The sequence below is a fragment of the Arachis duranensis genome, chromosome 8 (genome assembly GCF_000817695.3).
Source record: "Arachis duranensis cultivar V14167 chromosome 8, aradu.V14167.gnm2.J7QH, whole genome shotgun sequence".
Lineage (NCBI taxonomy): Eukaryota > Viridiplantae > Streptophyta > Magnoliopsida > Fabales > Fabaceae > Arachis > Arachis duranensis.
Genome location: NC_029779.3, coordinates 39,076,525 through 39,094,031, shown reverse-complemented (window position 1 = coordinate 39,094,031; position 17,507 = coordinate 39,076,525). Strand labels below are relative to the sequence as shown.

Genomic DNA, 17,507 nt, shown 5'->3' with positions numbered 1-17,507 from the left:
ATTAAAAATAATTATTTTTAAATTTATTATTTATAAATTTAATTTTTAAATTTATTATATAATTTTTTTAGTTAAATTAAATTTTTCTAAAAAAATTATATCATTTAAATTATAGTTTGTTGACTAAAATTTCAGCCTTTTACATAGACGACTATGTTAACTTCTAATGCAAAAAATCTGACTTCAACACAATTTTTGTAATAAAATCAGAGGTTAGGGACTAATGTAATGATTAAATTTATTAGAGATTAAAATTAGGAATTGATTTAGTTAATTAGTATAAATATATATAAATTATCATCGAAACTGGCAGAGAATAGTGAAGGAAGCTGGAATTTGTGAAAGCACCACCAACCGCCAAAAACACGAAACAAAAACCTCTGAACCCGTTTCAAATGGGTCCTCCTCTCTTCTGTCTTTAGGTTTTCCTTTCTCTCCCGAAAATCAAAATCAAAATCCAAAATCGAACGTTGTCTTTTCTCTCTCATTCTCTCTCATTTCATTTCCCCAATATTATCCTGACTCCTCTCTCCCTCCATAACCATGTCCACAAGGTTAGTTTCAATCCCTAAAATTATTATTATTATTGTTTGTTGTTAGTTTACCTGTTTGTTCGATTACACTATTTTGGTTCCTGTCTTTCTGATCCCATCCCATGATCCATCGATTAACCAAACAGGCCTTTCAATTTATGCTTTCTCTCTTTCTATTTCTTAAATTTTGTTACCTATTCTTTTTATGTGATTTGGTTGGTGATGTGATAATTGGGGCTGCAGAAACTGGGTAGAGAAAGGAGGAGGGTTTTTGTTTTGAGTCGTTCTTGTTTGGTTAGTGATAGATTATATCGTGACTAGCGACATGGAAATTGATTGTGGATGGGTAACGTACTTGCCATTCTTTATTGATTCGAACAAAGTCTTGCAAGATTTACTAAGCTGGGACCCGGATTATTATAGTGTATATAGCATATGAGGGTGAATCTTGAACTTAGGTTTACGATCTTTTAATGCTAATGAGATTTATGTGAAGTGAAAATGCTTAAGAATTTCTAACCCCGAGGGTTTTGGTTTGTATGATGATGTCCTGTGCTTGCATTTTGTTACCATTTTCCTATGTGTTGTTTATGGGCTTTCTTGGTTACTTGTTTGTTTGTTGATTCATATATATTTTTTTAATTAAAAAACTCTAATAATTGTGTTAGGATTTGCAAGTTTTATGCCCGAGGAGCATGTTTGAAAGGGGAGCAATGTGATTTTTATCATGAGAGAAAAGATACAGATGTTTCTGGACAGCAGATTTGCACATTCCATCAGAAAGGACTCTGTGCTTATGGTAGTCGATGCAGATATAAGCATGTCAACGTTTCTCAAGCATCATCTTCAGCAAATGGATGCCAATCTGTTGTTTTGGATTCTGCTGCAGCTCACACTATTCAAGGAGCATCGTCAAGTTGGGTTCCAAAAGCCACAAAGATATCTCCGTCTGACAAGCATGCAAGGCGTTCACTACATAAGCATCAGGACTATCTAGGGAATGTTGATGTTAGTGAATCAAGTACTAGTAGTGCGATACCATCTGAGCATCTTCTTTGTACATTTGCTGCTGCAAACTGCCCTCTAGGAGATAAATGTTCTCGTGTTCATGGAAATCAATGTTTATACTGTAGAAAATATTGCTTGCATCCTACTGATCGAAGGGTAAAAGACAATCATTTGCGGACTTGCGAGAAAAAGGAAAAATACCTACAGAGTTTGAAAGATAGTCAAGAAATAGAATGCAATGTTTGTCTTGAGCGTGTTCTATCGAAACCTAAGCCTGCTGAATGTAAGTTTGGGCTGCTTCCGGAATGCGACCATGCTTTTTGTATATCCTGTATCCGTAACTGGCGTAGTAGTGCCCCAACCTCTGGAATGGACTTTAATAATACTACTAATACAGTGAGAACCTGCCCTGTGTGCCGCAAACTATCATATTTTGTCATTCCAAGTGGTATTTGGTATTCTACAAAGGAAGAGAAACAGGAAATTATTGATAATTACAAGGCAAACTGCAAGTAATTTTTTTCTCACCTTCTGCTACACACCTGATAATTATTTTTGTGTGCCGGTGTGTGTGATATTTTAGGAAATATTTGTTCCATCACTTTGAATTGTTGACATTTTAACTGATTAATTATTGTCTATTTTCAGGTTAATTGATTGTAAACATTTTAACTTTGGAGATGGAAACTGTCCATTTGGGACCAGTTGTTTCTACAAGGTACTCGAGTTTATCTTGTCTCTTGCTTTCTTTCATGTATTTCCCCTTTGGATTGTTTGATTACCATGACTCTTGGTGATGATAAAGCCATTATTCTTTTAGCAGTAAATTGCTCACTATGTGTTTCTCCTTGTTCTTTATATGAAAATTTGTCATACGTACAACTTCCTCATTATTATTAAGTCTGATTGTTGCAATTAAATTCATCCATTTTGCCATGCATATGTTGCATCTTCTCTCTTAAAGCATTAGGTGATAATGATGGTAATGGTTCAGAAAATTAGAAAAGAAAGTAACATCAATTTCAAATTAATTTGAAGACAATATCTAAAGCCCCTTTCATTCAATCTGAATTCTTGATCACTTTCCCGTTAATTTGTATACCAACTAATTCAGAACTAATCTAAGGCCCATTTCCATGGCTGGTTCCCATCAAATATATGAATTTGATTATTTAATGGTCATATTTGGAGTGAGTACTAATCAGTATTACAAAATACTAAATTATCTATTTGTCTTATCTATCATCGTTTTCATTATCTTTGATTTAGTCCTGGAAATCTGTTTCCTTTTCTTCCTTTCTTGGGTGTTTACATTTTGATTGTGGGCTGGTTCAAATTTCCATTTTTTTTTGTTTTAAAAAAGAAAGAATCAAAATATTATAATTAACCAATACTCCTTAAGTAAATAGCTGCATCCAAAGGTGCATTATACAAGTTTGGCAGGTTTTTTTGGATATATTTTAAAAAAATTAGAGGGTCTTTTGGTCATTTTAGTAACCCTAAACCTAACATTTATAAGACAAAGCCTTCTGTAGCTCTCGTATTCTACCTCTTCATGCTCTCTCTACTCTATGTCGTTCGCTCTCCCTGTCTACTGCTGGAGGAAGATGAAGTCTTGCGATGCAACAGCATTACCGCCAACAGCATCGCCCTATTCTGCAGGGGAAGACCACAATGACAAAGTAATAGAACGCAACGGCACAGAGGCATGGGACATTGACAACGATGGTGCTTCTCTAAGCTGCATCATTTTTTCTTTATATTCTAAACCCCCAAGTTTTTGTTGTTCCATTGTAATCCTTTTCTTTTTCCCTATTATCACCCGTCAAATTTTTTTATTCTCTATCGTCTATTCTAAACCCTCAATTTGCTTCTGCTGCTGCATAGTTAAGATTAATATTATTATTAGTTATGTCAACTTGATATTAGTTTTAATCTTTAATATTGATTATTATAATATGGATAAATAGTTTCATATTATTATTGATAAAGTATCACTAAGATATAAACTTTTCTTTATCTTTTTAGTAGTTTTATTTATATTTTATATATTATTTCTCCACCATTTGCTGCAAAGCCATTAGTTATAACCTCATGGCAGTTGTTTACCCTTCTACCATGAGCCGCCATCTGCCATAAAAAACTGTGCATGGATATGATGAAAATTTAGTTATCAACATGTATTCGCGAAATCAACTATTTGAAATCTTTATTCTTTGAATTAGTCTTGGAAACTTGTTTTCTTTGCCTCCTTTTTTAGGTCTGAGTGCAGGCTGATTCAAATTTCTCTTCCTTTGTGTTTAAATCAGAACTCAATGTTTTACCAATGCTTCTTTTACAGTAAATGTCAGAGAATGTTAGATTTCTTTAAAGTACATAGCATCTTATTCTTAAGAGAAGATTCCGTTCATGGGGAAAATTGTGTATAATGTGGTGAGAGGATGATATAGGTCAAGAAAGTTCATTTTGGAATTTGTTTCAGCTATGAGTGCTAAAAACTGTATGGTTTGGTTTACAATAGTAAAAAGAAAAATGGTGCTGTTAGGGACTTCGATATTACGGGGTGCTCAGTCCCAAGTCGAGTAATATAGGATGCTTGATGATGTATTTAAAAAAGAGTCGTTCTTCGCCCTTAATAGCTAGCTTCTAAGGTTTGGTTTTCCACTTTTCTTAGGCACTTAACAATAGTATCAGAGCCTGGTTGTCGGTGGTATGGAAAGGGTTACCAATAGGCTGAATTAAAGTAAACACCAAAATTGATAGACGATAACCGCTATTGACGTTGGCTCTCTGAGGCCAGTGTATTGTTATTTGTTAGGGACTTGGGCATTATGGGGTATCCAAAGTCACACATTGAGTAATATGGGATGTTTAATGTTGTATTGAAGAAGAGTGGTTGTACCCCCTATATCTATTTTTTGGTTTTGTTTCTTATAAAATTTCTCTTGGTTCTAATCTGGTAGAATTTAAAAGTTGTCTATTTTAGTCTCCACCATTAATTTTCACTAATAAGTGTTGACATGGCAGATTAAATGCTGATGTGGCACATCTTGCCTTGTCAACATTTTAGTTTGTACCTGATGTAACAATTTTTTTAGGAACAAAACCAAAACGTATTTTTTATAGGGATTAAAATCAGAAAACGAATATTTTATAAAGACAATGACGGTTGCTTTTACAGTATATTTTCCTTAACCGAATCAAGACATATACACAAATTTTGTTATATATAAGTTGTTCTCTCTCTCTCTCTCTCTCTCTCTCTCTCTCTCTCTCTCTCTCTCTCTTTTTTTTTTTTAGCTATATAGTTATTTTTACAATTTTACTAGTACCTGTAATATGTTAGGACACCTAAAATGATACTTCATTTGGTGGGGATGATGAGCCATGGAAAAATAGTTAGCAGTGTTTTGGAGACAAGCCAGGTCAGGATTTGTAGGTTGCTACTGTCATTCCAGTGGTTCAATTTGGTCTTCAGAAATAAAGGATTACTTGAAGTTGATTCTGTTTGTGATTCCCCTCATTTGAAATAATGACATTTATGACTTTTGAGGCTTGAGTTTGGTTGTGTTCATCTTTCTTGTATCTATGTTCCCTTTGATTACTCCTTTAATGTGTTCAATATCTGTTATTTTCAGCACACTGTGAAACCTGGTTCATACACATGGATTCATAAGAGACCACCACCTAGACGAAGACCGAACAATCTTGATATGTATGATGTATTGGATATGCTTGGCGATGTTGATTTATCAGGTGGAGAATTATATTCCATCATGAGGGACAATGACATGTTTGATGAGATGGATCCCTATGAAATGATGGCTATCTCAGACATGCTGGTCACTGGACCAGGTCCTTGCCCTTTTGATTCCGAGGAAGATGATGACGTGGATTTCATTCGGATGACTTCCTTGGCTGAAGCATTGGCTTCTGGTGTCGATGACTTTGGCCCGGATGATTTTAGAAATGATGCATTGGATCCAATGGAGGCAGCATTATTTTCAATGATGATGCATTCTAATATTGAAGAAGATGAGGAAGACAGTGATGATGAAATTTATTAGTTATATAAAAAGCCCATACTTTTAACCTTGTTTTCTTGAAGTAGTGTTGCCTTTGCGGTGTTTTATTTTGAAAAACATTGGGCAGTAACTTCATGATCCTTACTTTAGTTTGGTGATGCTATTGCGGGTGTCTATAACTGGTATTCAGATTGGTTTGACATTTTGTATATTTATAATATCATGTTATTTGAAGGTGTTTTGGCTTGAGGATTTTGCTTGGTCTTGGCACAAATTGCCCGTCGAGTTTTGGCTTGTAATTCTTACGTTAAGTAAGCTATTCTACAAATGCTTGTAAGTTTAAATTGATGGGGATTATCTTGACTTCTCATAAGTTGCTTCTAAGTTCTACTATCTACCTGACAGTTCCCTTTTTCATGATTTATGGTCTCGTTTTGGAAGTGTTGTAACATTTACAACTCGGTATTTTTTGTTTTAAAATAATGAAGTGTTATTTATTTCATTGCTAAACGGTTCCTGTGAAATCAAACTTGGGGTATAATGAAAGGGGATTGTATGTAATTATAGATCAACTAAATTATAGTAATATATAAAATTATAACTAAACACACAAAAGCATAAATATATTCTAATGTAAATTTCAAAAATACCAACTAAAGTCACATAATCCCATGTAAGTATACAAATAAGTTGTACAACAATAAAATTAAATAAACTATCAACCCAATTAACAATTAATTCAATTAATCATCACAACGTTAACTATTATAATTTAGTGAATTTACAACAAGCAGCAGCTAAATCCAACCATAGGTAACTTCAATAACTAATTAACTATTAAAAGTCTACACACACAACAATAACTAAAAAAAACCACAATAAATGGGCAAGAGAGGGATCAGAAATGTTTGTCCAAAAATGACAGTTAGAAGGTGGAATGTAGGAGGAGACGACAACGATGCTTGGAAGCGTGATGAGATGACAGATGATTGCAATAGCCAAAACGGCGGCAAACTCGATGGGAGAAGCAGCTAAAGATGAGGAAGAGTATTAGGTTCAGTTCATACTTAGCTGGATGTTTTCTCTTTTTTTTTTTATTTGAATTAATTGGAAAACCAGTTGATTTACGACTTAGTTCAACTCATGAATTTTTGACCTATTTTTTGGTTTGCCACCTATTTTGGAACGAATTGTTTTGTTTAAGAAGGAAACCAACTTGACCTACGTTACTTGGTTCGACCAGTTGAGTCTGCTGGTTTCGTTCAATTTTCAAAATTATAGCTTACCTATTTCTTACCTTTAATTGATCGATGATTTTTTTTTAAATGTAGATATTGACCATTTCTATAGATCATTGTTTTTATATATAGTGGGAGAGATATAAGCGTTTGTATGTCTCTCCTATTGTGATAAGGACTAGGAATGAGTTGAATGTTCATTAAAATTTAGGTGACTCAGTTTTTTAATGAAAAAATGTTGAATTTTTTATTAATTAAGTTTGAAAAATTAAAGTTTAATGTGTGTACATAACCATGCATTAATAACTAAAGCTCACATTACTTCAAATTACAAAGATAGAGAGGTTCTTTACCTTATCCAACGGTGATTGGGACAAAGCTCAACAATTATCCGCTACTAGAGATCACCTAAACAACCAAAACCACAAAATTTACTAAAAAATTATGACAAAAACGCACAAAATCTAGGGCAGGAAATTGGAGTTTGAGTTTTGATTTCTTACCAAAATTATCTAGCTAGAAACGAAGAGCTCGACAAGAGTTTCGCGTGGCTGCAAACGGCTCGTCAATCGGAGCTTTGTAACTCAAGTTATGGCTCTCGGAAGGTGATGATGAATAGTGACCTTAATCCCGCGTGGCTCTCTTTGTGGAGGGTGAAAATGAGCTGAGTTGCTCATTAACTTACTTGTATATGTTGGGTCTTGGGCCAAACTTGGGTCTGATCTAACCAGTTAGCGTGTTAGGTCCATTTGGTCCACTTTGAACCAAAACCTTTAAGATTTGTATCCGATTTTCGATTCTAAATTATTTTTGTCCTTTCAAAGTAATAAATTAAATTTTCAAAATCTTATTTTACTAAAATATGCAATACCAAACAGACTAGAGGCAGTACTGCCGGCTTAGGCTCTGGTACGAATTTTTACAAAAAATTTTCGCAAAAGATACATTTTCCAACTCAGAAAAATTCATTGAAATCAAATTTCACCTTTAAAATTCAAATTAAAACTTTTAAATTTTGAATCTACGCTGGACACTTAAAAATTATTATTTTATTAAAATGGTTATGCCGGTTCTTACACGCATCCACCTTGGCCGCTTGAGAACGAGCCATCTCCAAGTCCGACTCCAACTTAGCATTTTTTTCCTCCAACTCGGCCTTCAACCCATTCAACCTCTCCACATTAGCTCGGGCAGAGCTAAAAAAGGCCTGAGAAGCGTGAAGAAGAGACCTTTTCAGCTCTTTTGCCAAAGCAGTATTCACCCCTACCATACGAATGCAGTTACGTGTCATATGCAGGAGGTGGTTCAGAATAGACACATCATCCATTGATATCTGACTGCTAGATAGGATGTGCTTCTCGCTCCAAGCAAAGCCGTCGAAGTTCTTGTGATTAATACCCAACTCCCCAGTGGTCTTCTGCCTCTTAGGGGTTGGCTCGAATGGAGACGGGGACGATGGCATGCTCGAACTCTCTAACGGCGGATCAGGAGAGACTAAACGAACATGGAGAGTCAGAATGACTTTCCTCTGAAAGGCCGAACCAGAACTCGATTTCTTAGGAGGAGGTCGGGAAGAGGAGTCCCTAGTCTCTTGGCTCTGAAGATTGCGGGCGGGCAATCGACTCTTTTTGTGTTACGCAACAATTTCATAGAGGAAGATTTCGAAGCCATGTCTGAAAAGAGAAAAAGGGCACAAAGACATGAGTTATGATCACAAACATATAACATCAACATAATCAGAAAAGCCAGAGGTCAGAAACTACCTAACTCGGACCGAAAAAGACTGGGGTCCCCTAAGAATCTCTTCGTGTCTAAATGAGGAGCTCGATCCCAGCACTCTTCCAAAACACCAACAAAAACTTGTTCGACCTCATCTAAGCTATCTATAGTGTATTTTGTCACTACAAGGTTCTCTTGCCAAAAAAGGGAAAAGAAAGGTTCATCGCTCTCATCTAAGAAAAAAGGTTGGACATCCTCCACTACCCGAACTTTAAAGTAATAGTTCTTAAAGTCATGAAAGGACCCATCAAAAAAAGAAAAGACCTTCTTACCATGAACAGCACAGAAGGAGACCCAAGAAGCCTTCCCCTTCTGTGACCCAGGCTTGGTCAAGACGAACAAATAAAAGAAAAGACTAACAGAAGGTTGGACATCCAACTCCCGACAAAGGAGTTGGAAAATCTTCAAAAATGCCCAAGAATTAGGGTGAAGTTGGGAAGGGGTTACGTTATAAGACCAGAGGATCTCCATCTCAAAATCGGTACAAAGAAGAGTGATACCCAGTCTGACGAAAAAACAATCATAAGCATAGAAAAAAGGGCGCTCCAAGCTATCCAAAGGAGGGAAGCAAACCCTTTCTTCAGAGTCAGGAATGACTAGCTCGTAATTCTTCTCATCCTCCCTATTAACACATATTCTATGATACTTACAGAACTCGTCACAGAACTCCCTATCCACTACGGTTACACAAGAAAGAACTACAGTATCTACTCAGTTACGGAGGCCAGGAGGAACCTTAATGGACATTTTCGTTAGAACCTTACGAGACATAAAGCTACACCTACAAATACAACAGTAAAAGAGATCGTTACTACAAACAACCCGAGCAGGATCAAAAAGGTCGGGCAAAACCCCAAAAAAATTAAAGACAACCCTTTTTAAAAAAGAAACATGTTCAAACCAAAAGGTGCCCTCTCATGCAAACATTACAACATTACAGCGACACCTTCAGAGGCAACACAAAAATCAAAGTAAACCAACCACTTCTTAAAGTTCACAGAAAGTCAAAACAAAGGGACCTTTTTTTTCAAAATAGTAATCAAACGAAAATAGAACTTCCAAAAGACAACAAGTCTTGTCACAAAGGATATTGTACTCTTTTTCTTTTACTAAATTTTTTTTTTCATTCAATTTTTCTTTAGTAAGATTTTAATGAGATATAATTCTAAATAGACATCCAAAAAGAGTATTGTGATAAGAATAGTTATGTGAATGTTCATTTATGATGGGTAATTCCGTATTCTCAAGATAGAATGAATTTAATAAAATTTGAAAATGTAACATTTTGTACGTATATAAATAAGAGGTTAAACCTCAGTTAATAACATACAGCAACAACAACAAAACACTCCTCTCTCTCTATGTTGTTCCATATATATATATCATCTATATTATATTGAGATAATAACATTAGTAGATATTAACACTAAAATTTTTTATTTATACCTCTTTATTTTATAATTATTTTCTCTTATTTATTTATTTATTTTACAATATTAACCACTTTTTTGTGCGATAAACTAGTTTATTTTCCAAAACAAAAAATATTTTTGTCATTTTTAATCAAGGCCAATTCTATGGTGCCTATGAATTGGTGCCTAAATTTTGCCTAACTTATCTTTTGTAGTAAGTTTTAATTTTTTAAAAATTATTTATTGTTATATTTTTTAAATTAAATATTATTTTTTAACCTTTTTTAGTAAATAGGCAACATCTTTTAAGCACCGTAGCATTCACCATCAATCAAAAGGTACTTACACCTGAAATCCTTGAACATGATTACTTGGAGCAACCTACCACGTAAGGCCACGTGATCATATGACAAATCAAACTGACATACTTACAAAGACAAGATAGGAAATAAAGAAAGAACATGACCTTGGTAGGTTGCTGGTACCATTTCGAAGCTAAAACAAAACATAGTCTCTCTTTCTATCTATGCAGTATTTACCATCCATCCAAATCCTAGCTTCAAGCCTCCAATCTCTGCTCATATTTCTATTCCTATATCTTTATTGTTCCCACCACCCATCCAACACAACACCACCCCTTTAATTAATCGATTAATTCATTTTTTGAGTGGCTGCAAAACCCCACGTGCTTTCCCTCCTTACTTTTTGCCCCGCCCCTTATTCTTCTGTCCACCTCTTTTCTCAATCCGTAGTAATCACCTTCGAGGTTTAGGGTTTTGTTCCTCAACGTTTCGTCTCGCTCAATTTTCTAGCATATATTTATTTTTTTATTTTTCTGTCTCCGCCATGTCTAGGAGGTGGGATATCGATTATCACTGTCTCTATATGGTCAATTGATTATGAATTTTCATCTGAAGTTTGTTGATTCGATTGTTTTGCTTTGGTTATTGTTATTGATTGAATGATTGTTGTTATAATCTATTTTTCTTGATGGGTAAAAGTTTTGTTTATATGGGGTCAGTTCATAATAGATACATAAACTCTTTTGGTTGTTGCGACAAAAATATAAAAAATTTTCTGTACCGGAGACAGAAAATTTTGTACCATTTTCTGTCTCTCCCTCTTATCCCAATCATCAGAATTAAGGAAATAAGAGTACAAGGTACAATCATGGAGTTTTTTTTTTATTTTGACTTTTGTTGGATTCAATTCATTAAGTGGGGACTAAACAGGTTATGATGTTTTTAGCCTGTCATTCAGTAGAGAATCAATAAAAGTAAATTTGTTCGGAGGTGTTAGTTTAGCTTTGTGTTTGTTTCAATCAAGGTGTGATTAGTGATCATGATGATTTTCGTTACCTTGGTATTTACGGGCTTTGTTTCTTGTTAATTTGTTATGTCTTTTTTATGCCTATGCAACTTGGTGACTCTTATAATTTGTGTAACTTCCTATCTTTTGAAATCCTCTAGGGTTCTTTGTAAATTCTTTGCTCATGGAGCATGTCTGAAAGGGGAGCATTGTGAATATTCTCATGACTGGAATGATCCTCCGAATTTGGTGATACAAGCTCTCCTTTTGTGATACAATGATCCTCCAGTTCATGGTTGTTGATTTATTTTTGTCTGATCATTTGTGCTTGTTTTCTTATTGTGACAGATATGCACATTTTATCAGAAAGGAGTCTGTGCTTATGGTAGTCGTTGCAGATATGATCATGTCAAAGTTTCTCGACCACAATCCTCGACGGCTTCTTCCTCAATAACTGAACAACGGCCCCTGGTTTCAGATGATGTTGTATTTGGTAATACTGGAATTACATCAAATGGTATTGCTGCAGCTCCTGAGTTTTCTCCTTCCAGAAGTCCTTCCTTTATTCCCAGCATACCTGCTTGGAATCAAGAACAGCAGCAGTATCATGAATTTGTAGGGGACGATGATGTTAGTCAATCTAGAATTACTTCACCTGCTGAGATTCCAATCTGTTCATTTGCTGCGGCTGGCAATTGTCCACGAGGGGAAACTTGTCCTCATATCCATGGAGATTTGTGTAGTACTTGTGGAAAACACTGCTTGCATCCTTTTCGACCTGAGGAAAGAGCAGAACATATGAAGAGTTGTGAAAATAAGCAAAAGCATCTTGAGGCATTGAAACGTAGTCAAGAAATTGAATGCAGTGTGTGCCTTGAGCGTGTTCTTTCAAAGCCTACTGCAGCAGAACGAAAGTTTGGGCTGTTATCTGAATGTGACCATCCGTTCTGCATATCATGTATTAGAAATTGGCGTAGTAGCAACCCAACATTGGGGATGGATGTCAATAGTACATTGAGGGCATGTCCTATCTGTCGCAAGCTATCTTACTTTGTCATTCCAAGTGTCATTTGGTATTCTACACATGAAGAAAAAATGGAAATCGTTGACAGCTACAAGGCAAAGCTCAAGTAATTTCCTAATCACTTGCCAAAGTTTCTAATATCTTGTTTTGCTTTTCTATTTCAATTGTAACATGAGATAATCATGACTTGGAATTCATGCATAGAACCTGCTGAAGATGGCCATAGTACTTACCTCTATATCTTCACTATCAAGAAATAAAAAAAAAAAGAAAAACAAAAGTAAGCTGAGTGGACAACCATAGCTTTTCTAATATTTCTATGTTTTTGGTTGTGATTTGCAGGTCCATAGATTGCAAACATTTTGACTTTGGCGATGGGAACTGTCCTTTCGGAACCAGTTGTTTCTACAAGGTGATACATGAATATAAATACACTCTTATTTTGAGTAAACTAGACTCGTTTTAGTTTCTCAAAAACAAAAAGAACTCTCATTTCAGTCTACAGTATATTTGAAACATTATTTGATCTTTGGACGTTATTACATGAAATTGGTACATGAATGCAAATTTTTTGAACTCAAAATAGTTGAAAAGGTACTGCTTTTACAACCATGTTAAAATTGATGCTTGATTGGTGAGTATAAGGCATCTTTTAAAAATTGGCAGCAGCCTAATTGCGTTTTATGTCTCAATTACAGCATGCATATAGAGATGGCCGTCTTGAGGAGGTAGTTCTGCGACATCTTGGAGCTGCAGATGGCGATACAGTGATTGCCAAAGATATCAGGTTGCTTTTGTGCTCCTTTATTGTTCTATAGTTTATGGCCTTCTTCTTTCTGACTTTAGATTCCTTTCTGTTATGTTTTTGTTCATTTACTAACTAAATACATGATGATATCAGGCTGTCAGATTTCCTAGCTAGCATGCATTTACAATGAAGGTGGTGCTCATATGTTTTAGGGTAAGTTACTAACTTCTGGTTCCTTTTGCTTAAAACTTTTGTATGTGGATCCATACTAATTTTTGTTAGTGTCTTTGGTTCATTGTGGCAAATATTTCGATAAAGTTTATGTTCCTAGTTTAGTCATGTTATTTAAGGGAATAAGGTCTCAACTTGTTTCCTTTCTTTATGATAGATTCTAGTTCTGAGGAGGATGATTTTTGTTATTTGAAGAAAAAGTAGAAACACCATACTACAATAAGCTCTTATTGAGACCTGCTCCCTCCCAAACTTCCTTCATTACAAGATATTCAACTCCTCACTTTAAATAACAACACCCACATGCATTTTATTCATTACTATGAGAACTACCAACATATGGAAGCCACCCCAAAACTGCACACATGCTTCAATGTTATTCCCATTTTACGGTCCTGCTTATCTCCTATTCTTTCCTATCTCTACTAATTTTAACATTTGTAATAGGCGAATGCCCATCAGTTTATTTCCTTGAAATATAATTTCTTGGTACTAGAAGGCTTACAATGAGGTTAATACCTTTGAGTATTTGTCCAGTTAACACCTGCTACCAAACTCCAAAAGAACCCATCATCAATAAATTATTATGATTGTGTCTTTAACTCCATAATAATTCTTCATTGCATCTTTGTGCTATTGCTTTTCCATGATTCTCTTTCCAGAATTCCAGCAAATGCTTTCCAATTTTCTAGTATGCTCTTTTAGGATTTCATCTTTGATGAAACTCTTATGTATATTGTATTATTTTCAAATGATGAGAGTGCAAATGATAAAGCTAGATCTCTCACCCCCAATAAGTAATTATGCATTGTACAATCATACTGCTGGTAACATATCTTCATACGATCAGTAATTCCAGTGGTAACGTCTCATTCCTCTGGCAATCATCTGGCATTACTATCTCTTACTACCATTATTCTGCCTTTGTGCTGATGACTATTCTGGTAGTGAAATCCCTACCCTACCATTCTGGTTATCATTTGTCATTGACAATGACCCTAGGTTGCTTGATAACTCAAAGATCAGCCACCCCTTGCTCCACAAAAAGCACAATGCCAGTTTCCATTTTCTTTTACAATGTTATTTATTTTCTTATAATATTTTCAACCAAACATGAGAGCTAAAATACAATGACATAATACTAGAAGCGAAAATGTATGATTGGGTTTCAATATAAAATATGATGGTTTAGGATCAGGGGAGGAGAAGAGAGGGATTATAAGAGGAGGGATTATAAATTATAGTGTGATATTGAAGTGGTGTGTAATAATTGTGATATAAATGTCTTAAAACACATTTAATCATGTGGTACTGTACTAGTAGTAGTACGTGCTTAAGTTCACTATGGTAATAGCCCAATTTAAACAAGTAAACAGTAAACACATCTGTAAATATAATGGAATAAAGAAACTGTTGCTCATTGTTTTCTCAATTAGACGACTAATTGATTTCACAATGTAATCTAAAGATGTTCTGTAGTAATCTTGTTATCTTAAGGAATTTCTACCTCAAACAGAAGACACACTTGCAGACATATCACTTCCTTTCATTATTCTTTCATTGTTTATTTCCAAACTCCTTGATGACTCTCAAATACCTTGCTCAAATGTTATGAACACTTAGCAGTGTGGATAGAAATGTTGTCAGGTATATATATTATTCTCCTTTTGTTGTTTTAATTGCCTCTGCTTCTGCTCTATTATGTCTGCAGGATACTTGCATAAAAATGGCATGCTTCAATGTCAAAGGTTTTTTAGTGTTGCAAGTCGAACAACTTTTGTTCTATGGTAGGTACTGTGGTTAACCCGAGTTTTCCTGATTAGAAATCGTGTTGAGTGCTTGAACTTTATTTTAGATTTATCATGATGTTTGTTTGGTAGCTAAAGTATATGCAGCTAAGTATGATTCTTGCTTATATTCTGATAATATCAGGTATTATGCACATTTTTTCTCTTTGATGCCCTTACCACAAGCAAACACTCCAAGAATAGATAAATCCCTGAAAACTTGTTTCCTTTTAGTGTGTTGTGGTTCTGTTGCCATTTTCATCATACACCATGTGTTAGGAACTTGGGTATTATGGGGTGCCCATAGTCCCACATCGGATAGCATGAGATGCTTGAGTTTGTATTTAAGGAGAGTGGTCCTTCCTCTTGACAACTAGCTTTTAAGGTGTGGTTTTCTACTTTCCTTAGATACTTAACAATGGTATCGATGTTGATAGCCAATAGCATGAAGCCGCTGAGGATGTCGGCTCTCCAAGGGCGGTGTATTTTTAGGAACTTCGGTATTATGGGGTGGATGTTGTATTTAAGGAGAGTGGCTCTCCCTTAACTAGCTTTTGAGTGTGGTTTTTCATTTTCCTTAGATACTTAACACTATATCAATATTGGTATTATTTATGGATTGAGAAAGTATCATGGCTGCATTGGTAGCCTGCTAAGTTGATTGCATTACATGAATGCTAGCTTCTTCTGCTATGCTAAATATTGCAGAAATGAGGATATTGTGTCAGACAAGGGGACACACATAACAAGACAGGATGCTATGAATGCATTCCTTTCATGAAAAAGATAGTAGTCTCTCACTAGATGATTTGGACATCTCTAGAAAAGGTTTATAGAAGCCTCATTAAGGAAAGCGGCTTAGATAGAAGCGTAATCCAATAGCTAGTGGGAGATAGATCTACGAAAATCATAAGGAAAATTATCAAAACACATCTAGGATTTAATCATGTAATACGGTACATGATAGGGTATTGTGGCATCATTTGATAAATATAGCTGACCTCTTCTAGTGGGCAAAGCTTAGTTGTGTTTTAACAAAATAGAATAGTAGGTTTTAGTAGTCCAAAGTAACCAAAGAAGTTACAAGCTTAATGGAGTCTTAATTCCATTATATAATCTGATACATATCTTGTTCATAATAAAAAAATAGAGAAAAAAAGAGGGTAAAAAATTCAGGTATTCAAGCTTGCTGCAGATTAATGAGAGAGAGTTCTGTTGCATGAAAAGTTTGTTTTAAACCGAAACAAGACTCAATCTGACTGTTGGCCATGTAGAAGTTGCAATAGTAATTGCACTGAATGACTGAATTTTCTTGAAAGTTCATGTATGTCTTGGTTCAAAGCAGTGAATCAGTTATCATACAACCGTTGGGATTCTAGGCCTTCACATGATTGCTATTCTAATATTATTTGATTCCCAAATTATGGTTAAGAGCAGGCCTATGGTGAGTCACATGTAGCTTGGGAAAATTGCATTGTGTTTCTAGTTGTCATATTAAATGTTTTACAGTTTTTACTGTTGGGTTTGATAATTTCCTGGGACTGGTATGTGTATATTACATAGTAGCTTCAGAAAGGTTGTATTTAGGAGAATTTAAGGGTGTAGAATTTTCATTTTCAGTATTATTTCGTGCAACCTGTCTTCTCTTTTCTTCAATGTCAAGATTGGGGTTTCTCACCCAAACCCTTTGTTTAATTTTGGTTCATAGTTTCTCGTTGTGGTTGTAATAATATTGTCATAACACAAATGTTGCTAAAAGTTATTTTTTGTGTAATTTCAGTGAAGTACCTGATAAAAAGGCGGTGGTGCATTCTTTGTTGTAATAAAGGCATATGTTAAATGATATATGGACATACATGCTTTTACAAGGGTGTAGTCTTCAACATTATAAATCAAAGTATGTATTGATGGGGTTATACATTATGCATTGTGATGAGGTTTCCCTGTCATCATTATTGAGATGATGAGATGTGTATTGCATAATGGATTTTCCTCCTGGGTGACATTGCACCAAGTGCCTTGGGAAAAGGGATATATGGTTTCATTTGAATTTTAGAATTAAAACTGTAATATTTATAATAATTTTGATTTTGTTTTCAATTTCAATTATTTTAAAATTGGAATGCGTTTAGCACCTAAATTGAGTATATTACATAATTAGAACTGTAAATATCAGATTTAATTACTGAAATGTGTGATTTCAACTCTTATAAGCACTAATCCATGGCAATTTATTTGTGGCGTTATAATATTAACACATAGAAGGTGGACTGAAAGAAAGTAAATAATGGTAGATGAATTCCAAAGAATAAAGATTGTCACTAGCAAAAAAGAAAACCCGAGTGAAGAGTAGAATAAAGTTGGAATATAATGTGCAGCGAAGCACTGTTAGGAAAATGCAAATGGAAGTGAAG

The 17,507-nt window shown here is 34.9% G+C and overlaps 2 protein-coding genes across 3 annotated transcripts; both read left to right on the top strand.

Annotated features, from left to right (window-relative positions):
• Window positions 1-323: 323 nt before the first annotated feature.
• LOC107462664 (E3 ubiquitin-protein ligase makorin) lies at window positions 324-5,961 on the top strand. Its single transcript, XM_016081287.3, has 4 exons — window positions 324-554; window positions 1,202-2,053; window positions 2,190-2,259; window positions 5,180-5,961. Exons 1-4 carry the CDS (start codon window positions 544-546, stop codon window positions 5,606-5,608), a joined length of 1,362 nt encoding a protein of 453 aa, XP_015936773.1. The 5' UTR covers window positions 324-543; the 3' UTR covers window positions 5,609-5,961.
• Window positions 5,962-10,455: 4,494 nt separating this feature from the next.
• LOC107462670 (putative RING-type E3 ubiquitin transferase C3H69) lies at window positions 10,456-17,193 on the top strand. Of its 2 annotated transcripts, XR_001586831.3 has the most exons (8): window positions 10,456-10,852; window positions 11,465-11,552; window positions 11,652-12,433; window positions 12,670-12,739; window positions 13,026-13,114; window positions 13,229-13,288; window positions 15,018-15,093; window positions 16,874-17,193. XR_001586831.3 is itself a non-coding variant. In XM_016081296.3 (7 exons), exons 1-6 carry the CDS (start codon window positions 10,842-10,844, stop codon window positions 13,263-13,265), a joined length of 1,077 nt encoding a protein of 358 aa, XP_015936782.1. In that variant the 5' UTR covers window positions 10,456-10,841; the 3' UTR covers window positions 13,266-13,288; window positions 16,874-17,193. The 2 variants fall into 2 exon arrangements, 1 of the variants encoding a protein (XP_015936782.1); XM_016081296.3 differs by lacking the exon at window positions 15,018-15,093.
• Window positions 17,194-17,507: the final 314 nt, after the last annotated feature.

Bases quoted from the DNA above. Each gene is read 5' to 3' on its own strand.
- LOC107462670 (XM_016081296.3), top strand. The intron at 11,553-11,651 runs GTGATACAAGCT...TTATTGTGACAG, and splicing joins GGAATGATCCTCCGAATTTG to ATATGCACATTTTATCAGAA. The intron at 12,740-13,025 runs GTGATACATGAA...TCTCAATTACAG, and splicing joins GAACCAGTTGTTTCTACAAG to CATGCATATAGAGATGGCCG.
- LOC107462664 (XM_016081287.3), top strand. The intron at 2,054-2,189 runs GTAATTTTTTTC...GTCTATTTTCAG, and splicing joins AATTACAAGGCAAACTGCAA to GTTAATTGATTGTAAACATT. The intron at 2,260-5,179 runs GTACTCGAGTTT...TGTTATTTTCAG, and splicing joins GGACCAGTTGTTTCTACAAG to CACACTGTGAAACCTGGTTC.